Source organism: Zootoca vivipara, chromosome 6 (assembly GCF_963506605.1).
Source record: "Zootoca vivipara chromosome 6, rZooViv1.1, whole genome shotgun sequence".
Lineage (NCBI taxonomy): Eukaryota > Metazoa > Chordata > Lepidosauria > Squamata > Lacertidae > Zootoca > Zootoca vivipara.
In genome coordinates this window covers 68,453,013-68,480,404 of record NC_083281.1, presented here as the reverse complement: position 1 = coordinate 68,480,404, position 27,392 = coordinate 68,453,013, and the positions used below count along the sequence as shown (strand labels likewise).

At 42.6% G+C, this 27,392-nt stretch overlaps 1 protein-coding gene across 1 annotated transcript; it reads right to left on the bottom strand.

Annotated features, from left to right (window-relative positions):
• Positions 1–317: 317 nt before the first annotated feature.
• On the bottom strand, positions 318–18,640 carry C6H16orf87 (chromosome 6 C16orf87 homolog). The gene is made up of 4 exons (XM_035120260.2): positions 18,317–18,640; positions 9,969–10,062; positions 8,902–9,084; positions 318–7,243 (listed from the first exon to the last, which is right to left on the bottom strand). Exons 1-4 carry the CDS (start codon positions 18,380–18,382, stop codon positions 7,125–7,127), a joined length of 462 nt encoding a protein of 153 aa, XP_034976151.1. The 5' UTR covers positions 18,383–18,640; the 3' UTR covers positions 318–7,124.
• Between the last annotated feature and the right edge of the window lie 8,752 nt (positions 18,641–27,392).

Here is a 27,392-nt window from a genome sequence, read left to right as displayed (position 1 = left end):
CTTGCAGAGAAATATTTGAGGTCAATTTGGGAGAGTCAAAATGGCTTCAGGATTGCTCTCCTGTACTGTTTCAGACACTATACTTACGCATGTGTGTTTGCCTTGTACATTTATGAACATTTATTCCAGGCACATCCAACAGGTAGATCGTGATCTACCAGTAGATCACTGGACTTCTGTGGTAGATCACTGGCTCCCCCCAAAGAAGCTCAACAAGTTTGGCTCCCCTAAAAGAAGCTCATCATTTTTGCCCTGCACCCCTAAAAACTGTGGCTTTCCCCCTCCCTTAAGAAGTTCAACAACTTTGACCTGAACCTCTAAAAAGGGGGTAGATCACTGCCAGTTTTTAGCTCTGTGAGTAGATCGCAGTCTCTTGGGAGTTGGCCACCCCTGATTATATGTGTGTGTGTGTGTGTGTGCGCGCGCGCACGCACGCACGCACGCACACACACACACACACACATACATGACCTTAGAATTCCTATAATACAAGTAATGGTATTTTCATTATTTTGCGTGTGCATGTGTAACTAGATATATGAACGCACTTTATATTATCCTTAAGCCAAATATTGAATATGACCTGCTATCATTTCCTAGCTTCTCATTCTAAAATACGATAAAAGTCAACCATTTTTGATAAATTTGTTTTCATATTTGTTTTCTCTTGCTCTGACACAATAAAAAAAAAGTTTATGCATAGCAGCTAAGTCCCAAATATTGACAAGGGAGATGGGAGATAATACCTCCCCCCCAAAAAAAGAAATTGTAATTGGCATTCTGACTGCTATAAGCCGAATTGTGTCCATTTCAATGTCCACCTTTTCAATGTAGTCCTGTTAAGTAATTTAAGAATATGTTATTTTGGAATCTCATACCCTGTTTCAGGTAGTTTGTTAAGGGTGGTGAGCATTGTTAGGAAACCACCCTAGTCCCTTCACAGAGCTAGTTCCCGGAGTTCCCTTTGAAGAGGGAATTGTAGCTCTGTGAGAGAAATAGGCACCCCCTAACAGTTCTTGGCACCCTTAACAAACTACAGTTCCCAGGATTCTTGGGGGGGATACCATGACTGTTTAATGTTGTATGATATGGTTTTAAATGTATCTTGCAGGTGAGGCCACTCCTCAATCCAGGAGAGAGGAGCCTCTGGCCCTTCAGGTGTTGCTAGGCTCCCAAACATGGGGCGGGCGGGGGGGGGGGGACACCAGATAGGCAAAGTTTGCTCAAACCTGTGAATTTCATTTTGAAAAGAAACACACACAACACAATCCACTACCCAAAGCCAACAATATTTTGACTTCAGTCCATTTATAGCTCAATCTAGGATTTAAAGAAATAAACACCCCTCGGAGTCCAGGTAATGAAAACAGCTTTGGAGAGAGTTCAGAAGAGCCCGCTGGCTGGTATTTTGGATCACGTGTCTGCCTCCTCTAGCAAAAACACAAAGATGCAATTACTTACTTGCACTGAACAACCGCTGGGCTGGGAAATCACTTTCCATCCCTGGGAGCCATTTTGCAAAGTATCAGGGCATTTCGGCCGCTCTGTGGCCACAGTGTGATACCCAAACAAGCTTCCCCATGTGCTGTTTTCACAAAGTAAAAGAGAAGGTGCATTAGAAAGGGGTAAGGATGATTAAGAAGTAGAGATGAGAAAGAAAGATGGGTTGCTCGCAAACTGTTGTGTTCTGCAGGTCCAGATCTGATTAGATGAAAGTGTAGAAGTAGTAACGTTCCATATTCCTTTGAGCAGTCATGCCCCCCCCCCCAAAAATGCTTGGAGCTGTAGATTGCAAAGGGTGATTAAGACTTGTTAAGAGATCCCGATTCTCTTCAGAAAGCTACAGTTCTCAGTTTGGTTTAACAGTCAATCCTTCTTCCCAGGGAACTCTGGAAGTTGTAGCTCTGCAAGGGGAACGGGAGTGTAAAAGATGTGGTGCAAACAGACACTAAGGCTGGATCTACAGAGATATAAAAAACACTATGAAACAAACCACTAAAAGGAGTGTCTCCACACGCCATCGTTCTGCCCGGACACTGAGGTCCAGCGCCAAAGGCCTTCTGGCGATTCCCTGTGAGAAGCCAAGTTACAGGGAACCAGGCAGAGGGCCTTCTTGGTAGTGGCACCCACCCTGTGCAATGCCCTCCCCCACAGATGTCAAAGAGAACAACAACTACCAGACTTTTAGAAGTCATCTCAAGGCAGCCCTGTTTAGGGAAGCTTTTAATGTTTGATGGATTACTGTATTTTAATGTTTTGTTGGAAGCCGCCCAGAGTGGCTGGGGAAGCCCAGCCAGATGGGCAGGGTATAAATATAATAATAATAATAATAATAATAATAATAATAATAATAATAATACCACCATTGGATTGCTGCTGTACAGCACCATCTGGTGTCACACTTTAATAACACATCTTTAACGTTATAATTGACCTGTGTAGCCGAGTCCTAAGTTACAACTAATGATGGAGCAGAAACAGGAGCTAAGACCCCACCTGAACCTTACATTTAAAGCAGATCAAATCAAATCAGTTTATTTCAGCTTTAAGCTCATAAAAATACAGAAGCAACCAAGGCACTCATAATTGAGTTACAAATAACAAAAAACAATATGGATTGAAATAAAATATTTGAGAAATATACAAAATCAGGGATGAGATATAATAAAAGAGTTTCAATTTTCGTATAGGAGACCTTTACGTCTCTTATAAGACAGAAGTTAAAATTTTTGCCACTTGCAAGGTTACAAACAGGTCTGTGTCTTACATTTAAAGCAGTATCATACTGCATTTGATAGCTATGGCATCCCAGAGTCCCTTGGGAAGACGGATTATTTAACCAAACTGGGAATTGTAGCCCCGGAGGGGAATATGGGGTCTCCCAACAGATCTCAGCACCCTTTACAAGTTCCCAGGATGGAACTGTTTAAAGTAGCATGATACTTCTTTAAATGTATACTGTGGATTGCAGTGTTGGCCCAGGAGCTGGCTGAGGCAAAACATAACATGCGGCCTCACAGTGCCTTTTCTTCTCCCAAAGATGTCCCACAAGGCAGCAGAGGTTTAGTATCGGAGTTTTCCTTCTCCTAGATGGGCTACCTTCCCAGGTTGACGAGCCCCACCTGCCCCCTCCTCACTTATCTCTACATCATGTGCAAAAACCGCCTTCTTGACGCACTGGTCTCCTATCTGCCAGAGGGGCACGCAGGGCATATTTCTACCACCACCACCACCACCATCAAGCTTCACCGAAAAGAAGAGGAAATGCATAATGAAAGGAGGCGTCAAAAAGTGGAGGGTTTTCAACCTAATGGTCACTTTTCCATCCAGGCAACCTTCCAGAGTGATGGATGAGGTGTTTAAAAAACAAAGAAAGCTCACCAGCATGGGCCTGGAGCATCCCAGCAGTAAAAATATTGGGTGTGGGCCAGGAAGCAGTTTCAGCTGAAAGAATGGGGCAAGGAAAGGGTTAGGAACAGCCTTCTTCATATTTCTCTGGTGTAAATCGCTCCCTCCTGAGGGTGCTTTGCAAATAAGGAGAGGCAGTCAGGGCTACCAGGCAGCAGCATGGCATGCCCTTTGCTACTAATGGCCAAATAGCCACAGCACAGCAGTATACAGGGTGTTTTTCTCTCTCTCTTGGGAATATACTGCCACCTAGCCATAGAAGTTGTCATGAGATATCTTTTTTTCCCCAAGTCAGGCTTTAAAGCAAGAGAATGTCATGGGGCTCCCCCTCCAGGCCAGCCTACTAAATGAGCAGCCGTCCTGATCTTGTTTGCATAAAGCTTACACAGGTTTTTTTTTAATTATGCCTGGGCTTTGACAAGCATTTGCTCCGATTTATTGTTAATCGTGATATTTTTCTTTCCTGCGTGCATCTGGAATGTTGTCTGAAAGAATGCAAATCATGTGCACATCATTGAGCTATGCAGCTTTGCTTTCATCTCTGATTATTTTGAGCAAGAAGTGGAAAACGGGGAAAGAGAAGCAAAGCCTCTTCCCAATTTGGATTTTCAATAGGTGCCAAGCATGAATAACTGCTAGACAAAGGAAGTCCCAAATACAACCTCCAGATGAGCATTGATCCCAATTCGCAGAGCATTGATCTTTGTTTTGTTGGCAGTGTGGTTAATGCAGCAATGTGCATCCCTTCTAAAAGGCTTGCAGGGTGTTTATTAGAGATGAGAGGATCAGTTAATTTTGTATCCGTTTCTCATTCTTAAATTCTGTTTTCTACATTTTGTACCAATTCTATCTTCAAAAAGAAATCCTCATAAAAATTCATCAGTGCTTTATGGCAATTTTCCCCCAATAAACACTTTTTATATTGACAAATAGTTTTGCAAGCTATTTCCCCGAATATACAGCATATTTGCATGTTATAGTCACTAATATTTTCATTTCCATGTGCGCTTTCACCTTATATGCATTTTTGTGAATGTTGGAGAACCTTGTTAGAAAATTCAGGTAAGTGCGAATTTCAAAGGATAGGATACCGGTAGCTATGTTTCAGCTTGCATATTTTCAAAAAGCAAATTTGACAGATTTGGATTTAAATGCAGAGTCAATTTTTTCCTCCATTCCTAATGTTTCTGCATCTTTCTGTTTATCAGATGTTGACCTCACACTGGCTGAGGCTAATGGATGTTGGGAGTCCAACAACCACCTGGAAAGATACAAGCTTCACACCTATGCCACCCATGGTCGCATGATCAGAAGTTCATAAAATTATGCATGGCATGACAAAAAATGGATAGGAAAGTTTTTCTCCCTGTCTCATAACGGCAGAACTAGTAGGCATCCAATGAAGCTGAATGTTGGAAGATCCAAGACAGAGAAAAGTCCTCCTTCATGCAGCAGTTAAAAGTATGGATGCAGGATACAGTGATGGCCACCAACCTAGATGGCTTTAAAAGACTGGAAACAAATAATGGGAGGGCTATTGGTGGCTACTAGCCACAATGGCTAAGCTCTACCTCCGTCAGATACATCTTGCCTATGAATACCAGTTGCTGGGATACAGAATGTGCTGCTCTGCTCATGTCCAGCTTGCCAGCTTCCCACCGGCATCTGGCTGGCCACAGTGAGAACAGAATGCTGGGCTATATGGATCACTGGCCTGATCCAGCAGGGCACTTCTTATGCTCTTACATTTCAAATTGCTGTTCACAGATCAGAATGTAAATTAATACGATCTTGGTGCTTTTCCAAAGTTGTTCCAAGTTGTCCATATGGGTATTGGGTGTTTTTTTTTGGGGGGGGGGTAGGGAGAGAGACATATCTTATTAGTTCTACAATCCTATTTCCATAATTGCTCCTCCTGGCCTCAAGTACTTAAAGCAATGGCAAGCTTGCCCGCTTGCTGTAAATAAGCACCCGAAGCCCAGAGTCTAGATTGCACAACTCCAGCTTTCAAGGGCTCAAAGACAACTCAGCGCCAATGTTCTCCATGCACAACGAATTAAAAATGTAGAGGCGCAGCCTACAATTTGAGGAGCTAGAGAACTGGGCAGAAAGGTAAAGGCAGGGTGAGAGAAACCACACAACAGAAACAAAAGCTCCCCACAATGTTATAAATTATAGGCTTTGCTTGCAGGAAGTGAAATGATTTTCTAGTGAACTCGAGTTATTTTTAATCGCATTCAAAATTAAAGAGGCAACAGCTTATTTTTTCCCTACGCAGAGGTTGGTTTCTTGAGAGGGTTTCCCAAAAGACAAGATATATGCTTTACCAAAGAAATTTGTTTCCATTTTTTAAAAGATCTTCATTCTCTCTCTCATATAGATAGATAGGTTCTCCATTCGACTCTCAACAGCTTTTAGTGAGCTGTTCTGCTTATCCTCATTAAGAAGCCCTTCAAGGCACTCACTTAGCCCACTCAGTTGCAAGGGTCCATGATGCCCCCTGGAAAAAGGAATTCTTATCAGCATGCAAAAGGAAAGCATTTCAAGTAAGCTAAATGCACTGGCAGTACCAGGGTTGAACCAGTAGGTGGCTCACAGCCCAAACTCTGCCTCTGACGGAATTGTGGCTGCCCCAGGCTGTGGAGTCTGAGTATGCTCAGTGGCCATGGAATGACTGTTAAAAGGGGCAGGGATAAAATTAAGAGGGGATGTAACAGAGTATCCTGGAAAAGGGCAGTGTGTCTGCTAGCCAGCTAGAAGGAGCACTCCATTCTGTTGCCTTTTGTTGCAGGCCCAGATGGCTCCCTCTATTTTCAATGTTCAAGTACAGTATGAGTGTTGTTGACTATGTATCCAAAATGAGACCACCTGCAGATAAGCTATAGAAATACTTGTATAAATAAAAACAAACAAGGTTTGCACAATTGCAAAGCATCTCTAGGAAAATAACCTAAAACACAGTCCAACATGGAATCTATACAATCCCCTTCCTGAAGATTTCCTAGAAGCTGCTGTTTTAGTCACATGTAGATGTATGCAGATTTAATCAAACTAGTTTGATTCTGCAGCTGAGATTAAAGGGGTGACAGCCCAACAAATGCACCAATGCTTCTGGAAAAAAGAATAACAGATTTTCACTTTATTGCCCATATATCACACTTCTGCTCTGAGCACAAATGATCTGTACGCTGACTAAAGAAGCATTTATTCAGACTCTCTTAAACCGGAAGTAAAAAAACACGCTATGGCTCCCAGATCAATTCAGCAGATTAATAAAAACAAACACCAGAATATTGATTTATTAAGAAGTTAGCTTAATTATGTACATGTAAGCTTCAATACAGCTGCAAAATCTGAACTCTGTGGTGAAGGAGATTTAAATTAATTAAAACATTGCATTTTAATTGCAGAAGTGTTCAAAGGAACAGTTTTTAATAACTCTGTTGAGTTCTTCAAGATGCCACGTTCATCAGATTTTGGTGTCTCCCCCCCCCCCAAGCAAAGTGCTGGTCGTCTTCCTTCTTGACAATTAGCTGGAACAAGAAGTCTGCATGATCCAAACAGCAGCAGCCACAGCAGAAGGTCAGCAAGGAAAAAAGACATACAGCCTTCACTAAGGCAGGCAACAGCATTCCTTGCTTGAGAGGCCACCAACTGGTGGAAATCCACTGCCTGGCTTAAACACCATAGCATGCATAGGTCCTGGGGCCAGGAAATCACAGAATAAGCCTCTGGTTGATTATTTTTCTGTTTATTTCTGCCAAGGCCACGGAAAATACGAAAGCCTTTTCATCAGATAGGTTTGCATACATGTCAACTTCTTTCTCTTGTTTCTCTGCAGAGAAAGAAAAGGCATTGCATGAGCCAAGTATTATTTCAGCTACTTTTAAAAAGCGGGAATTGGACACGCAGACACACTCCCCCCACAAAGAAAAACCAGCTTCTATAAAACCTGACAGCGGTCAATAATCGCTCTGTTGATTTAAGCCATGCAATTATGCTGTGCACTTTGCCAATATGAAGATTATGAGAAGACGGATACCTTCCTATAAAAGAATGACCCTAGTTTAGGTCAATTCGGTCATTCTAGTTACTGTATATACAGCTGTGTCTCACAGAGATAAAATGAACAGATTGTGACTCAAATGTATATATCATGAAAAACGAGGTTTTAACAGTTAATGTTATTAATGTGTCAGGTATTTTTAATACATGATTTTCAAGGCTTTATTATGAAGTGGCACTGCAAGATCCCCTTAATTTATGAGTCAATTTTTCTGAGATGGGAACAAACATTACTTTAATGAACCAACTAGTTAAGGAAAAACAGAAATTTTACCAAAACAGACCCCTGTAATTTTTGAGACAACCTAAACATGAAGAAAGGGAAAGCTAGGAGGTATGTTTTAGGTGGCTGGTGGGGAGGGGACAGGATATATTACAAACTGCACTTCAAGTCAGAAATCTTTGAAGTGCTGTAACTCAGCAATTTCTTAGCAAACTTTCTTTTATTTGTCCCACTTACTGCACTCACAATGGGAGCTCCCCATGGCAAGTTAAGACAGCTGGGACTGCCTTGATTTTATAATCATCATGATGGCTTCATTTGCATGCCACTGTAAGTCAAACCACGACTTACCATAGATGGGCAAGTATGCAGAATGCACAGGGTAGCTGTAGATGCTTCACTCCTGCTGCGCTATGATTTAAGACACGGCCTAGCTTAGCAACGCATCTGAACCGAGGTTTGTTGTTTGTTTGGGACATGCCAAGGGGAAAAAACATGGCTTGTTCAGAATGAGACAAGCCATGAGCCCAGGTTTGCACACAATACTAAGCCAAACTATGGCTCTACTCCTGGTAGTGTGGTGGCAGCAGTAGGATTTGAGGAGGAGCAGAACAGCCACAGTGGCACAAGCAGGCTTTCTCATTCACGACAAGCCACGGTTTACCATTGGCAAACCACATCAGTGTTTAAGCTTCATCCTCAGCAGTCCAATGTATCTATCTGGCTGGTTTGTTTGTTTTGCAAGAACTGTGGCCACCAGGATCCTGCCCTGTGCCAATGTGACTTTGCATTGTGCCTCGCGTGAGGCCGGTGACAGTATCCTACTCCCTGACTTGCCCAATCAAGGTTTGGCACTGGAAATGGTGATGGGGTGTTTGCTGTTTTGACCTCTTCCATTCCCCACCCAGTGATAATCTCTGCAAGAGGCAGCCTCAGAAGTAAAGGCTGGGTAGGTTCACAAGACAGCCCTGTAAGCATAGCTTATAAAACAACTCAAATTTCCTCAGAAGGAAGGGTGTTTGCCTTCCCTACCACAACAGTTCCCAATTCGACCAAAATGAGATCATCTCAAAGGCTAGAACGAAGCTCCCCTCCCCTTCTTCCTCGTGTGTCTGTTTGGGGGAAAGAAACTCACAGATCCTCACATGCCTGTGGCCTCTACAGCATGCTAAGATCAGCAAGCAACAGCTCTCTGCCTTTTATACCTCTTTCCTCCTCGTGTTTTTTCGCTGAGGCAGTCTTTGGTCTCCCTCTTCCTCTTCTACTGTGATCCGAATGGCTGTTTGATCTGGATCTTCTCCTGTTTTCTAAATCTTTATTTACCACGGAGTTTATCCTCTCTCTTGTGACTCTCTCTGTCCGTCTCCTCTTAGCTTCACTTCTGCTTTCTGTTTCAACACATTATCACCACCATTATTATGATACTGTACATTTTAAGATCTGCTTCTCTGACATTGCTCAATGTGAGCCCTTTAACTCCACCATAGTGTTTATCTGCGCCACCCCAGCCTCTTCACCCAGAATTTTTTTTTATATTCACAAAGCATAAATGTCAAAATGAAATTGCCTCTATAACCAGTGATGCTTTTCTTTCCAAATCCAATTCTTCAAAAGATCACGTAACAAAACAAGATTCGCTTTTTTTCTTGCCAGAATCTGCACAATGAATAATACCCAAATTGCTGAACCAGGAAGAAAACAGGAGCAGAGGTGTACAGGAAGTAAGAGCAGCTTTTGCCAAGCTGGCGGCGCCCTCCAAATGCTTAGAACTACAATTCTCATCAGAAGGCTGGTGGGAAATGCAGTTTAAAGCGTCTGGAGGGCAACAGGTTGACAGAAACTGGTTAAAAATCAAAAGGCAAGGAAGGAAGGAAGCAAGGAAGCAAGGAAGGAAGGAGGGAAGAACTCATCAAACAGGCAGGAGTTGGCATAAATGAAAAGGAGTACAAGAGACACAGAAAAAAGTAGAGGAAGGAGGTAGGGAAAGGGTTGGGTAAACAAAGCCAGAGGCGGAAGATATTTCTAACGTCTGTGTCGAAACAAAACCCACATTTTGCCCAACTGATATGCCAGCAGCAGAATACCCATTATAGCACCTGGCCAAAACAGATAGTAGAGATGTACAGCAGTCTTGGTCTGTGCCAGGAGCCAGCAGTGGAAGCTGGCAGCCAGGGATATCCTGGGGGGTGGGGACACTACTTAATCCTTCCCTTTCAGCTGTACTCTTTTAAAACCACAGCAATCTAAGCAAAGCCATCAAGTAGAAAAGTACCTGAGGACGGCAGCCTTTCGGAACGTTTAGCATGCAAGAGTTTTCGACTGATAAATATATAGCCACACGGACAGGATTTGCATGCAACAGGAACCTGGAAGAGAGACAAAAGAGAAAAGGACTACATTTCAAAAGAACTGAAATATCAGGTTAAAAACTGCCCCAGGACTACACTGCTTTACACAGGAACATGAGAAGTTGCCTTACACTGAGTGAGGCCATGGGTCCATCTGTTGAAAAATCCATTACTGATCAAAGAAAGTACTTCTTCACTCACTCCCACAGGAGGCAGGGACGGCCACCAACTTGGATGGCTTCAAAAGAGGAAATTCATGCAGTAAAAGGCTATTGATGGCTACCGGCCCGTAATGACTGTGCTCTGCCCTCCACAGTAGCAGGAACGCTTCCGAATACCAGTTGCTGGAAACCACGGGAGGGAAGGATGCTCTTGTGCTTAGCTCCTACTTGGTTGACCACTGTAAGAACAGGATGTTGGACTAGATGGGCCATTGGCCTGATCCAGCAACCTCTAAGGTCCTTATCTAGCACAGTCTTGTCTATATACTGACTGGCAGCAGCTCTCCGGGGATTCAGGCAGCCATATGCTAGGAACTGAACCCAGGATCTTTACCATGCAAGGATTATGCACTAGCACTGAGCTATAGCAATTTCCCCCATATATTTTAGACTGCAATTATGTGTGGTCCAAATGCTTATTCCAGCCCCCATTGACCATGACCATTGGGCATGCTGGCTGTGACTGATGAGAGCTTTCACCCAACAATATCTGAATTACAACAGTTTGGGGAAGGCGGACTTGGGGGGTGGGTGGAAAAGGAGACAATTTCTTCACTTTTTAAAAAATGGGTGAATACTCCAATGCTCAACTACCATCTATGGCTACACAGTCCAAGGAACAATTTTACGACGTCATCTGTGGTTTGTGCAAAATACCTGTTGGTGATACTGATACTTGGCAGTTTAAGGTTACAACTCCACTTTCCTGAGAGTAAGCCATATTGAACTCAGTGGGACTTCCTTCTGAGTAGACGTGGGCAAGGGCTGTGAGCACAGTGGCCAAGCATCCACTTTGAATGAAGGAGGCCCCAGCTTTGATCCCTGGCATCTCCAGGTACAGCTGGGAATGTCCTCCATCTGAAACTCTGGACAGCTGTTGCTGCTACTCATTGTAGACCATACTGAGCTAGATGGACCAATGGCCCGGTTCAATATATAAGGCAACCTCCCCCCATGTTCCCAAGCATGAGATTGCACTGTAAATGATCTACTCAACTCATTCTGATTCATAATGTCATTATCTTAACGATAAACGAACCGTGCAATAAAGAGGTTGTGCCACTGGAAATGTTAACAAAACAGCATCGTGGCAGAAGGACCTGCTGCCCAGTTATCACACCTGTTATTAACAGGCCAGGTATTGATTACGTGTTCTACGTCTGGCACAACGAGCACATCGCGAATCTACGCCTGCCAACTGCCATAGCATTCGTCATTGTGCCTGCCATTAGTTTCAATATTTTTTTTTATTTTTATTATCTTTATCTATACCGTGCCCCTTCCCCAGACCAGGGCTGAAGGCGGCTTACAGGCAAAAAGTACAAAAACATAAATAAAATAGAAACCACTGGAAACAAAGAAAAAGTAATTAATCAGTAATGGAGTTAAAACAATATATTAAGAATATATATTTAAAAAATACATATTATAACAACAACAGTCATAGCTGCCAACTTTTCCCTTTTCTCGCGAGGAAGCCTATTCAGCATAAGGGAAAATCCCTTTAAAAAAGGGATAACTTGGCAGCTATGACAACAGTACCCCTTTCATTAAAAACATGGTCTTTCAGATAGCTTTGCTAAAACAGCTTAGACCCAGGCTAAATCAGAATGAAACCTTGAAGCTGTCCCAACCACACATAGGTTTCCCTTTCATTAGCTAATATTAGAAGAACAAATTATATGCAGCCTCTGCATTTCTTTGAAAAGGGGCAAGAATATTCCTACTGTATGCATCACACTGAGTTATTAGTACCACCAGAGGTAGGGCTCCTTTTCCTGTGCAACCCTACATGCAGATGCAAGTTTACGAGCAGACAGCCCTCACACAGCAGATTATTGCTCTTCCTGGGCCGTGCATTATCTGCCAAGGCTCTGCATTATTCACAATGGACCCCATTCATGATGCACTTGGAGGTGATTAATTGGATCAAAAAACCCCAAGGCAACCTTCATTGATAATCTCATTCACGTAATTTTATGAATAAGCCCATTTGAAAAACAAAAATGAGAAAGGGATTCTTCCAGAACACCACTCACGCAATCTTAAGACTGCAGTGGTATTTATTACTGCTGCTTCCCTTGCAAAGAGCCAGAAGTCATGGAGCTTCCACATCCAGTGAAAAAAACAGGAAGAAGCGTCCCACCCCCACAACAATTTTCAGAAGCAGTTTCCGAGGCAGCACAAAGTTGCTATTCAGAGAAAGGAAGGCGTTCCATTGCTCATGAAGCGATCTATGCTTGCATATAAAAAGGCTCGCTTCCGTGGAAACACTGATTCTTTAATCGACAACCGTCTATTCTGCCATTTCCAGGAATACGTCAGCAACCCCTTTTAAGTTAACATCCCGCAGTTCTTTCGGTTGCATTGGCTAGTCTTGATTACAGCCTAGCATGCAGCTACAGTTAAGCGCCTGGCTAATATTAAAACTTCTGGCACCATACGGAAGACACAAAATACATTTGCCACTCTCTCAAGAGATTCCCACGCGTGAATGGCCGCCTGTGCACTTTGATCATGTGGAGAGCGGTGCTTTGCCTCAACCCACATATGTTGGATGTGTCTTCTCACACCAGTGGGGTTGGCAATCAACCCGGTTAACTACGTGCAGCAGGGGTGAAGAGCCTCAGGCCCAGGGGACGGATGCAGCCCTCATGTCTCTTAATCTGGCTCCCCTAGGCTTCACACCTCAAGTGTTTTTGCCTGGCTGGAATAGGTCCTTAAACTTCGTCTCAGGCCTTGTCCACATGAAAGAGACAGAGGGACATGTGTGTGTCAAAATGAGCCTATTGTAGAAAGGTAAAATTCACATTTCTTGTTCCAGGCCTCTGGCTCAGGCTACCACTGGCATATGGCCTTCAGAAAGCTGCCCAGAATGCAGTCCTCAGGCTAAGAAAAGTAAGTACAGGATTGCAACCTGAGGAATGTGCTTTTTTAAAAAAAAATAGGTGGCGGAGGATTAAAAATGGGTGCTACGTTTGTTAACATTTCATCAGAGGCACTTTATTCAACAGCCAATTTATTTTCCTACCCAAATCTGTACGTCAGCATCTCATAGAGAACTCATACAAATCAGACTTTTCTCACTTTGGTAAGGACACCGAAAGTTTACACCAATGAACTTGAGAAAAGACACGCTGAGTGGCTGTAAATATTAACCTACAAATTCGAAATAATTAGTGAAGGACCTTCTGAAAGCAAATAAAACCCAAACTCCTCAATAACACATTTATGCCACAGTAGATGCTCTGCAATTTTTGCTTTCATCCCAGGCCCGAAAGATGGGAATTTAACTTGTTTAGCTCAGGAAACTATGTCATGCTTAGTTGGAACTTGTCAGTGTCAGCAAAGGCCTGCAGACTTAAAGCATGAAAGAAGACAGGCCACAAAACCTAACTGCACAAAGCTAAAAAAAAAAAAAAGGTAAAGGCACCACAGTACAATCCTAAACATGCTCATTCAGAAACAAGGACCTCTTCTTCCAGTGGGTCTTACGCCTAGGCATGGCTGTTTAGGATGGCAGCCTGAAAGATTTGCACTAGATCAGTTATTGTAATTGTCAATGGGAAGCCTTCACTCAAAGCAGAGGCATGCTGAAATCAGCCTTGACATAAACACCTAATTACTGTACTGTATTGGAAATACAAAAACTAGCAGCCTCCTCCAAACAGCAGCAGACTGTCAGAATTAAGAAGATGCACACAACTCCAGGCAATCCTGGATGTAACTGTAAATTTGGATCTGTTTCAGCTTGGCCTAGTTTCAATACAGAAGCCATCTTGGGCACCCTGACTGATAGAGTTGGAAAGGACCACAATAATCATCTAGTCCAACCCTCTGCAATGCAGGAATCTTTCACCCAACATGGGGCTGGAACCCACTGCCCTGAGACTAAGAGTCTCATGTTCTACCAACTGAGCTACCTGGCCATGACTAACTTGTATTCACCGACTTCAATGGCCCTACTCCGAATATTACTTGGTTAGATTTGACCCTCTGGATAGGGAGCTGAAAGCACAGTGTGTGAGTGATCTTCCACCTCTCTGGAGGGCCCATTTCAGAATATGATACTAAAAGTTCAGCTCTGTGCCTTTCCCCTCCCACTTTTTTCAACCACAGAATGAAATGTGGATGGCATTAATATGCCGATTATTTTCAGAATTCCCTCCCCTTTCTCTCACATTCATGTGAGGAAGTGCCGAGTCATTCTCAGAATCAGTTGTGGACTGGATGTCGGCCAAAAAACTAAAGCTCAACCCTGACAACAAAGAACATGAGAACAGTCTTCTGGATCAGGCCAATGGCCCATCTAGTCCAGCATCCTATTCTCATAGTGGCCAGCCAGGTGCCTCTTTTGGGAAACCTTCAAGCACACTCTCTTCCTGTTGTTTCCGGCAACTAGCCTTTGGACGCATTACTGCTACCAACTGTGGCAGCACGGCATCATGGCTAGAAGCCACTGACAGCCCTCTTCTCCATGAATTTGCCTAATCCTCTTTTAAAGCCATTCAAGGTTGTGGCCATCACAGCCTCCTGTGGGACTTCCATAGCTTAACTATGTGCTGCATGAAGAAGTACTTTCTTTTAGTATTTGTCCGGATGTGCTGTCAAGAGATGGTTCATCTGTCCAACCTGTTTTTGATGGGGCTGCACTCCTGTCAAGGATCAGGAACGCAGTCCCTGATCCACCTTTGTTACTGAGGTCCTGGTACCTTTCACCAATCGAGTTGGTGCACCAGCTTGCAACCCCACCTGGACAGCAATAGCCTGGCTACAGTTAGCCAAGCTCTGGCACTAACCTCCAGGTTAAGAGACCCTTATTCAACCTCACAGAGCTACAATTCCCTGGGGAGAAGGGGTGCTTCTTAAACCACTCTTGAGAATTGTATCTCCGTGAGGGCAATGGGGTCTCTCCTGTTAGGCAGGTTAGGCTGAGAGATTGTCAAACTGAGGTGCTTCTGCAAGCCCCTTTATCAGGGCACTAACACAACACACCGTGTACGTAATATTAAAAAATTACAGCCGTGAAATGACTAAGCAGCAAGCTGGCCGGGTGGTGTGTTTAAATGCTAAAGATCAGAAGCAGTTTTAAAATAAGCTCTCTTTCTTTTTTTAGTTTCTGATTCTTCACAGCTGTGTGCCACTAGGCCTTGTGAGGGGGGAAACGGTCTATTTGGCACAACTTTGCCAAAGCATGATGACTACCTCCCTATTACACATTCAGCAAACCCCCTCAGAACATGAAAAACTATGATAAGAGTAAATGGAGCATATGGAAAGAACTGGAACGCAGGCAGAGACAGCAATAGCTATGCAGAATCCCCCGCATTTGAGTCAGGCTCCTTCTTGGGCGGTAGGGACAGATTGCACAGAGCAAACTCCTTCCAAAGGCAATCTCTAGGAGAAAAGAAAACCGAGTTGGCCTGCTTTCACAAGGTTGAAGATCAAGACACGGACGCCAGACACAACTGCATAAACTCCAACATATCCAGAGACAGCTGTTTATGATGCAGGAGTCTTAGAGGGTAAAATAAACTCTGAGCAGATTCTCACTGGGGCAAGCGAAACAAGGCCTTATAGGGCCACAAGACATCCCATAAACTACTCTACTTACAAACTTGTACTCTTGGAATAACTTTTCCCTGCTGGGTAAAATACACCCATCTGACAAAATAGGAACCCTTGCTTTGAGAGGAACTGCGTAGCACTGAGAGGTTGCGTCAGGAAAATGCCATAATTAAAAGCAGCTCCGCACTTTGCATGGAAAATGTATCTGTTGCGTATACGCTGGTGATTCCTAAAGCATATGTATAAACTGGGGGAGAGGGGGAGCATCTAGGACAGGGGTCCTATCGCCTTCTAAATCCGGCCCGCAGACAGTCCGGGAATCAGCATGTTTTTACATGAGTAGAATGTGTCATTTTATTTAAAATGCATCTCTGGGTTATTTATGGGGCCTGCCTGGTGTTTTTACATGAGTAGAATGTGTCCTTTTATTTAAAATGCATCTCTGGGTTATTTGTGGGGCATAGGAATTAGTTCATCCCCCCCCCCAAAAAAATAGTCCGGCCCCCACAAGGTCTGCGGGACAGTGGACCCGGCCCCCTGCTGAAAAAGTTTGCTGACCCCTGATCTAGGAAATCTGACTGAGACGGGTTTCCCCAAAGGGCATATTGAGGCCTTCAAAGACGCGTCATCCACACTTTACATGTTTGCTACAGTAAACACCCAGTTTACATGCAGCAACATGTTTGTCACATGAAGTGTGGAGCTAAAGCTAGTTAATTAGTTTCAAACCCAGCTTAAACCCATTAAGCATTGTGGGGAGACGAACTGAACCAACAGATTTGAACGTGAGTGATTCTGGGCCTACTCAGATAAACTAAATCAACTTGAAGTTTAAAAGACAAAGGCTACCGGTACTATAATCCAAACAACAGTAATTAATGTGCCCAATAGAGAAACCAGGGTGCCCCAAGACCAAATCCCTACTGAGCTGTGGATGAGCTTGGACCAGTCAGTCTCTCTCAGCATAACCTACTTCACAGGGTTGTTGTGAGGGTTAAATGTGTGTGTGTGGGGGGGGTGCTCACTGCACCCCTGAGCAACTTGGGGAAAATGAAAGATTGAAATAAATTAATAAATCAATAAATAAAAGGTCATAGTGGCAGCAACATGTACTAGCTCTGTCCACACACACATTTCTAAGAGTCAACAACAGTGTTCTGCTAGTATTGACCCCCACCAAGGCTACTTCCAGTATTTTATAATCTCAGTTTTAAGGAGAAAATTGCAATAAGAATCCCCTCAAACAAAACAGATTAAGGACAGAGGAAAATGGCAATTAAATATAGCATTTGGGGATTGGAAAAAGAAAAACACAGGCTTCTTCCTTCAATATAATTAAAGTTTCTGTGTTATTTCAACAAGGTATGAAACACACAATAATTTTTACCATACCAATGCTGTGGGGCATATAATTATTTGAGTTTCATGAACCTTTTCACCCAGCAAAATGAAGAAGAGCCGATTCTCAACTGCAACACAAGCTGTCAAATGTAAGGATGTTTAGCCACTGAGTGAGCTGGTCACAACAGTACCTGTGTGTATATATTTCCAGCTCAAATATACAATAAATAGGGCAGCAGTGGGCTACATACAGTTGTAACACCTCAAAACATCTTTTGAAGGGAATAGTGGCAGAGTCAAACTTGACTGATATAATCACAAAACCTGGGCAAGAACAAACACCATCCTTTACAGGAAGTAGCAAAGCAGTATTTTTAAAAGACTAAAATCAATATCTGAGTGTACATAAGTCTTCAGTCTCATTTTCAGCTCCTAAGGCTGCAATCTTATACATACTTCCCTGGGAATAAGCCCTGATTAAATCAGTAAGACATTCTTCTGAGTAGACATAGGAGTGCACTGCCAATCCCTAATCCTGTTCATCAGGAAATATTAATATTGCAAGTTCAACAGCCTTATTATTCTTCCATCTGTCACCTCTTCCAGATAACTCTTCAAGAGAACATACTGAATGTATTTATTCAGAACACTCGCAGCTCCACAAAATTATTTGGGCAGGGGCTAAAAGCACAGGATTCCTTTTATTTAAACCTTCACAAGTCACCAATCCAAACCTCCTCTTGTCCTCTTGCCAAGGAACTGCAGCTGCCAACAATACAATGCAATGACATTTGCAGCAAATACTTTGGGGGGGGGGAGTAAAGCAAAACATTTGTTTTTAAACGCATTCTACAAAACTCAATGTAATAGAATTATTCAGTGCATGTTTTCAGGCTAAGACTTTTGCTGGGGGGGGGGGCTGGGAAGGAGTGCCACCCTCGTTCTCGACATGCCTATGTGGGCATGCAATGTAATGTAATGCAACACACCTGGATGCTTAACGTAAGCTGTTAAACTCAGGATGGAGAAAAAGCACTTGGGGCAATTCGATGAGTCCTCCTTTACCCACAACCTGAGCCAGGGAGAACGTGGTCCACGTTTTCGGGGCCTTATTCTCCTTATTCACACTACTAAAGCCTTACCTGCTGGTCGCACTCTGGGCAGGACTTGGTGGCCATCTTCACTTTCTTGGCCCTGCCTGCAGACATGCTCCTTGCCTGGTCTCGCGCACAGCAGCAGATGCTACTTACTGCTCAGCTTGCAAAGGAGACACAGAGAGACCGAGAGCGAGCCTCCCCTCCCACCTGGATGGAACTAAGCCCTCGCGCCAGTCAGAGCCAGTAGCAATCGCCGCCGTCGCTGCCGCGCGCGCGCCTACCCACACTCACCCCTCCCTCCCCTTCTGCGCGCGCTCTCGCGGGCCGGACGTCCAAAGCTCCGCCGGCGGCCCGACCACTGCCAAACTCTGGACGCTCGTGCGGGTGTCCGCGCGCGCGGGGGGGGGCACAACGGAGGCTTTTCAAAGCCGAAACAGGAAACCGTTTTCCTCCTGCCAAAAGCCACACCTCTTTATCAGTTGCGAAAGGTAACGGGGCGGAGCTTATTAAATGACAAGGCTCGTTTACACTCTGGGATTGGTGGAAAGACGGCTCCGAGGGTGGGGGCAAGAGGGGAGGGCTGGAGAATCGCCTCAGTGACGGTTTTGGGGGTTGATGGAGCAGAACGGGAGGGGATACGCCTGAAGAGGAAAAGGCGGGAAATACATCATATAAAAGAAGCAGGCACGGATTAGAAACGGGGGAGAAGGGGACGACGACGACATTTTTTTAAAAAAGTTAATATTCAAGTTTGGGTTATAATATTTTTTTTTTCAAAATTCAAATGTGTTCAGTAAACTCACATGGATCATACTTGTGCAAATCATATCAACACTGAATACACCATATCTTAAAAATAAAAACATCTATATACAAAGGCAGCAAAGAAAAACATATGAAACATAAATCAACTTATTTCTTTTCCAGTTCACCCAAGCCTTCCTCCCACACAATTCTCTCAGATTTGTGCACATTACCAGTAACAGCGCCATCCTAGGCATGCCTGCTCAAAGTGTCCCCTTTATCCATTATAAACACATATTATTATTCATATTTTTATTATCATTAGGCATATTTATAGACCGCTTAGTATCTGGAGGTCTCAAAAATAGAAAAAAGAGACAGGAGGAGCGTACCCTTTTCCCCCTTTTTTTTAACACCCCTCAGCCATTCTGATTCTTCGTGTGGCAGGATAGCTAGGGTATTTTATTTTTTATTTTTTAAAAAAGAGTTGCTTATTCAGTTGTCAAAAAGAACAACATACAAACAAGACCATTGTAATTTTAAAAATGACCACATGGAGTGCATTACTGAAGTTGAAATAAAATAAGCAAAAGAGCTAGTCTACTTTTGAAAACACCACAGTAAAATAGATTCTGCGAAGGGACATTTTTGAATAAGAGTCACATATTGATATGGTAAGCTTGCCACACAGAGACGTGTTGTTGGGCGCCCATACAGCACCATGTTTTTGTCTTTAAAACATACGAATGAAAACAATACAACATCAAAATGGTCTTGTTTCATAACTCAGGGAAGGCAATGGCCCACACCCTCTCAAACCTAGGGATGTTAGGGGGTAACTAGTCCTTGCTGAGCTCCCTTAAAGACAAAACTTGAAAGCCTGGTGATTAAATTGTTATTGGTTCCACTCATGCTCCCTTTGGGTAAAGTCCGTAGCTCCATGGTAGGGAATCTGCACTGAATCCAGGATATCCCATTTTCAATCTTTGGCACCTCCAGGTTTGGCCAGGAATGTCTCCTGTCCGAAACTGGAGAGCTGCTGCCAGTCAGAGTAGACAATACTGAGCTAGATGGCCGGGCTATGAATACTGGGCAGTGGGGGGGGGCTGCATGGCCTTTTGTACTGGCAAACCAGAGTGACTGTAATGGCAAGGTTTGTAGATGAACTCCTGCTGGAAACAGCTCACACTTCCAAAGCCTCAAGGGGAAAGGAAGTTATTCATTGGGTGATTCATCAAATATACGGTAGAACCATGGGGTTAATTCTTATGGCTTCATCTATCTGAATCAAGGAGATACTCAAACCACACTCTGAAAAATATAGTATGTTACATAGGGCTGCCATATGTCTGGATTTTCCTGGACGTTACAGGGATTTCAAAGGCGGAACTGTCGTCTGGGGGGAATTTCCAAAAGGCAGCACTTTGTCCTGGATCTTAGTAAATTCAATTTTCTACAACTTTAGGGGTGTCCTGGTTTTTACATTTTGAAATATGGCAAATTTCCACAAAATGGTATTCACAAAATGGTATCATAATTGGTTCATACAGGACAGATTCCAAAGACTCAGAGCATAGACCAGGGGTCGGCAAAGTTTTTGTGGCTTGGGCCGGTTCATGGTCCTGCAGACGCCATGGTGGGCCGGAGTGCACGCACGCACGCACACATGCATGCGCACGTACACATGTGCAAACGCTATTTCCGGCACTCCTTTCAGCGCGGAGGAGGCCTGCGCAGCTTTCCTCCAGCTTCCTGCAGCCAATGGGAAGCCGGCCATCATCTCGGAAGGAGGTCCCCACTCTGCTCTGCACTAATTTAGCGCAGCGCACAGGAGCTGACCGAGCGGGCGGTGGGGGTCCCCAAGCGGGTGGCGGGGGCCCATGGGCTGGTTAAATGACCTCCATGGGCCGCTTGTTGCCCATGGGCCTTAGGTTGCCAACCCTTGGCATAGATACTGTTCAAACAGGCTTCCAGCTCAAAGCAAAGGTTGTAAATAAGGATGGATGAACCTGTCACTTTTGGTTCTCTACATTTCTAATTTTTCCAATCTTAAATCCAGTTCTTCACATTTCTGTAACAATTTTTTTAAAAAAAACACATGAAAATTAGTCAGTGTTTCAGGGCAAATTTATCCTAGTAAGCACATTTTTGTATGTAATTTTTGTAAACATTATTGTAAACACTTTGCCCTAAAAAAGGATTTTTGCATGTTATTTTCACTAGTGTGTTTTATGTACATTACCGTCCAATTGATACATTTTTGCATATATTGTTTGGTTGGAGAACTGCACCACAAAATTTGGAGAAGTGTGGATTTTGAAGGATAGCTGTGTTTTGATTCATACATTGGTTCAAGAAGTGCAAATTAGGTAGGTTCACTTTACAATGCAAAAGAAAAAGAAATTTTCCTCTATCCCTAGTTGTAACTTAATTTGAAGATATTTCTCACAGACCCATGTTTTCTCATATGTATTCAACAGAGACCCACAGAGACATCCTTCTGCCTGGTATTTGCTATTGCCATATTCTTGTGCTCTTCAACATGAAGCATTTTAGTTTGCCACTAAAATAATATGGATGAATGCCAATAGAAGTGAAGTACTTTGCTTAAAATGGAAAAAATAAACAGCTCAAGCAAAAACATCTGCAAGAGTAAAGCAAGTTTGATCTTGTCTCTTCTGTGTAGCTTCCAAATGATTTCCTCATACATTCAGGTACTATACTTGCTGCAGGGGCCTAGCAAAGAGGTTTTCTTCACAAGTCTGTAGCGAGGCTGTCTTCCTGATTTGTCTCTGAAAACAAATGGGATGTTATTCAAGGACAATGACTTTTACACATTAACCACTTTCACAGCTGACTGCTCTATAAAAATGCAAAGTGATCACAAAAATAAAAGAAATTAAGAAGGCACTTTAAACTTTAGGACAGAGATGAGTAACAAAGATAGTGATAGAATTCTAATAACCTCTGTTGTTTTCATGAAACAAGCAGACCTTCTACCCTCTTTCCCCTATTTTAAGACGTAGTCATAAAATAAGCCATAGCAGGATTTTAAAGCATTAAAGGAATATAAGCCATACCCCGAAAATAAGACATAGTGATAGGCGCAGCAGCAATGCCAGCCGCGGCAGCAGAAGGAGGAGGAGGATAAAAATAAGACATCCCCTGAAGATAAGTCATAGTGGTTTTTTTTTTAGGAAAAATAAATATAAGACGGTGTCTTATTTTCAGAGAAACACGGTAGTCTACATAACTGAGTAAAGAATTCAGAATCCATCACCTCTCTGCCCACAAGATAAAGAATCAGGGCAAAATAAGCATTTAATGGGCAAAACAGCCCTATTTGAGGATTATAAACCTATATTTGTCATGTCTGGCTCCACCATTTGTATTATACTCCTCTCCCATTTTTTCAGTGTTAATACTATTACTTTGGTAACAGATATTTAAAAATTCCTACATATTACATCTTTTCCCACACCCTTCCTGGGTAGCTCAGTTGGTTAGAGCGTGCTGCTGAAAATGCCAGGGTTGCAGATTTGATCCCCACATGGGATAGCTGCATATTTCTGCATTGCAGGGGGCTGGACTAGATGATCCTCAGTGTCCCTTCCAACTCTAAAATTCTATTATTTTAATGCTTTCCCCCAGATAATATACATCTTTATTAAAGGGGCCCTGAAAGTTTTTACAATGAAGACACACCTATTAAACCTTAGTCATATTTGGGAACAACCAACTAATTCCATGCACCTGATACAGGGAACATCATATTTAAGAGGAGATTCCAATTTGCAATTATGCAATGTTCTTATTTTGAACAAAAGGTTAATTCCTTTCTTCTCATTCTGTTTCCACACTTTGATTTCATAATGCATACAGGAGGATGAGATCTCCGGGTAGGGGAATCGCTCTGAAGATTATTTATTTAGACAGCCCATAGACCTGTCAACATTATTACAAAGATGTACTTGCAATGCTGTCTTTTCCTGTGTAGGCAGCATACAATAATCTTGGCTCTAGAAGTGATGTAACTCATAGGAGCTGCTTCCAGTGGCAGACTTCAGGCACCATTCAAGGACTGAAGACTTTTTGCTACTTAATGTATTAGTATATACCGTATTTATCATTAAGGAAAAACATAAATCATTCTTTATACACTGGCACCAAAATATATCCCATTACTTATTCAGTTACATAAAGTTATCCCTTCTCATGATCTAGACATTTCTTGATCACTTTCTAATTTTACTGTGCCAGCATTAGTATCTTATTTTCTTTTTATCATTTTTAAGCTTAGCAACGTTTCAGAAATATTGTCAGAGGCAGTGCATAATAATTTCAGCTATCCTCTTTGCGCTTATATATAGACTTCATTTATAGTTCTTGCTTGAACTTAACTCTCTCTATCCTAGACGGGAAAGCAAAAAAAAAAGGGGGGGCATAGTTTCTCCACACCTGCAGGATGCTAAATGCTTATTATTTGCACAATGCACTTATTAAGTTCTCTAGTGCTTCACATTTCACAGTGCAGACAGTACAGAAGAGAAGTATTTTGCTGCTGAAGGTTTTGCTAACGAATGCACCCTGAATAATATTCACAAATGGCTTGTCTTCAGATTAAAAATGAGATGCTAAGGCTAAGAAATGTGGCATATTATATAAAGCCATCTAGGGAGTTCCCATATGAGCTGAGGGTTGGACCAGGGACCTTGCAATGCATGCCTTTTAATAAAGAACACTCCAATTGTGCACCTAGTTACTGAGATAATTAATCTTTATTTTTAGGGCATATCAACTTTTTTCACTTTGGCTCAGAATAATACAGGCTGTAGCATGTTATTCAAACATTCTTCCTCTTTGATACAGTATATACATTGTAGCAAAAAATTTAAAAAATAAACTCACATACAAAGTAAATTTAATTCCTGAACAAAAACTAGACTCAGTGGGTAGCAGTCAACTAAGTTTTACTCAGAGTAGACCAACTGAAATTAATGGACCTAACTAAGTCATGTTCATTAATTTCAGTTATTTACTCTGAGTAAAATTTAGTATAATACCACCCAATAAAACAGTCATCCCTTGGGGCATTAGTTAAATGAGGCTTGGAATGTTGTTACAGTAGTTTTCTTTTTAATTTAATGAAGCACCTATAGCCAAAGTACTTGTTTGATCATACTAGATTTCTCCGAACCAAGAACGCAACAACACAGTCTCTTTACTTAATTAACTTGACATATACAAGTTATTTGCAACAGTCAGAAATTTAAGTAAACATCAAAACTGGTGAAGACAGAGTATTTACATAATTATTTTACAAAGGTCATAGTTCTGCCAATATTTCTCATGAAACATCAAAGATCACCAACCTGCACAACAACAATAATATCCAGCAGCTTTTTGATAATGATAGAGATGGCATTGTTGTGTCACAGTCTACAGTGCTGCATACTAAGACACATACAACTGATGAATCGGAAGATTTTTGAAATACATTTTAAATCAAAGTACTTCTGTGTAAATGACTTGTGAATCAAACTTAAGGCAGTGCAGCTTGTAACAGCTTTTAACACTGACAAGTGATCCTATACCTGTATACACAGAAGGCTCATTGAATTCAATGGGTAGATTGTTGCCTACGGTTGCAATTCTGTACATGATTACCTGGAAATAAATCCCACTGAAATCACTAAGACTCGTTTCTGAGTGGGCATCTGTGTAGAAAAGGCATGGGCCTTTTCTACATATTGCTAAAACAGCCTTTAAATTTGTTGGCATCCATCTGTCTTGGGAGACAATGGAAGAATGCACCCGGAGGTAAAACCAAACCACTGGAGAGTTACAGCGCCTGCTCTGGCTGTAGAGACCAATGCAGGAGAGACATATTTTATTGCAGGTAGGGCAGATGTAGGCATCTGGTTTTGCTTCTACAGGTGCACCATGGCATTTCTTCTCTTTGCACTCCTCCCATGAGTCATTCCTGCTCTGGTCACTGCTGTGGATACACAAATTGACTGTCTCCAGGCAAGGGATTCCCATAAGGCAGGGTTGATGTTGCCAACACCTTTTGCAGACATCTTTGTAACGTAGAGTTTTTCTGCCTACAAGCCCATCGTCTGAAGCCAGCTCCCCATAGAGTATGTCCTTGGGGATCCTGCCATCTTCCATTCTGTGTAGATGAGCTTTAAATGGTTCAGAAATATTCAATTCCCCTTAAAATATTTTTTTAATTAAAAAAAGCAAGCAGTGTGTATATTATAATGTATGCATTAAAATTAATTATACGCCCTCTTCTCAAGCATGTGCACTGGGTTTTGTAAGAGATGCCAATTAAATGCGTCCTGAAGGGCTATCATATGAAAGCATGTGCTAGATTTGGTTATTCTCTATGTAAAGCCTTATGTGCCGTGTGCTGTAGATTAGTACACACAACCATCATTCATAGTGAATAGAACAGCATTGTTGTCAATTATTATTTCCTTGTTGGCCACACAAATGTATGGACCCATCCAATACCCATGATGGCTATGCTCTGCCTCCACAACTTGAGGCAGCAATGCCTCTGAATACCAGTTGCTGGAAAACACAGGAGGGAAGAGGGCTCTTGTGCTTGCTGGTTTGCTACAGGCATTTGAATGGCCACTATGAGAACAGTACAGTATACAGTATACTGATCCAGCAGCTTCTTCTTACGGTCAATATACACTTACCGGGGAGCAAACCCTTTGCTCTCAGATTTACATATAAAGTAACAGACTGCATAGTTATTTTCCATGTCGAAAAGGTAAGCATCATTAGTGGAAAAACACTGTAGCTGAACAGGCCCAATTAATTGTGCAACAGTTCAGTGCTGTTCTCTTATCGTTGCTTATACTGAGTCATAAACGCTCTTCCTTGTACAAAAGTAGTTGCACTCCCACTTTTTCTTTCTTTGCTTTAGCCTTAGGTCTTAATCCTAGGCACATTTACTAGAGGTGAACTCCCTTTGAAAATCTGTTTTGAGAATAGGACAAGCCACTCACATATTGTGCAAGCTTCTAGCCACTTGATAGATACACAGGATCAGTGCCGGCTTTACGTATAAGATAAACAAGCTATAGCTTGGGGCACCACTCTCTTGCCCCCCCCCCAAAAAAAATTAAAGGAAACAAAACCTGGATGCACATTTCCAAAATATAAGATAAAAAACAAATAAAACCTACATACAGCAACAGTGGCAAATGGTTTTAGATACCTATTAGGTCCATAAATTACCATATAGCATACAGTATATTCAACACAAAAAACAGCGACAATTTGTTGTTGACAAAGGACAACTGGACATATAAAGGGCCCCATTACCTTCAGTAGCTTAGGGCCTCATCAAACCTAAATCCGGCCCTGCACAGGATGAAGCAACATGAAGATTTAACCTTGTCCAGCTGTAGGTAATAATATTAACAATATTATTTTTCACTGCTGAAAGTTTCTGAGCAACATCTAGAGATTTCATTGTGGGGAGGGGGGAGTTGGACAAATTTATGAAGGATAAGGCTACCAATGGCTACTAACAATGCTCTGGCTCCAAAGAATCATAGAACTGAAGAGTTGGAAGGGACCACGAGGGTCATCTAGTCTGACCCCCTGCAATGCAGGAAGTTTGTCGGGGCTCAAACCCACAACCCTGAAATCCATGATTGGAGGCAGTAATGTTTCTGAATACCAGTTGCTGGAAACTGCAGGCTGTTGAGCTCGGACTTGTTTGCAAGCTTCCAACAGGCACCTGGTTGGCCATTGTGAGAACAGGATTGTGGACGAGGTGGACCATTGGCCTGATCCGGCAGGCTATTCTTATATCCTTATGGGTGAGTTTTACAGTGCAGCCAAGACACTTTACAGTTTTTAATCTTAAACAAGTTTATCTGGATGTCACATCCAGCTCAGTGGAGCCATATCCCTAGAAATTGTGGTTAAGTGTGCCTGCAACAGAATGTTGCAGTATAGCTGCACCTGTACAGTGTGTTGCTAGCCACGCCCCTTATTAGGATACTCCATTCCATCCCCTAGCCCTGTACTCTGTGACCACTAAGCCTGCTGAGTTTTCATTGGGTTGTATTTTGAGAAGGCTTCTCCCTTTGTTTTTCTCTCTGTGTGAGATTTTTACTGGTGTATACTTCGGCGTTTCCTGCAGCTGGTTCCATTGTCGCTGCACAATAATCTGCACACGGACAATGACCACGCTATCAGTATGCACAGGACACGATAGGATTGTACCCTTTATCACGGGCTTTGAAATTGGAGGCGCATTTCTCTTCCAGGTTCTCTTAATGCATGCACTGGTTGCGCAACCTGGGGAGCCTTCTTGAATCTGGAACTGCACCTCCGTAGGGGAAAG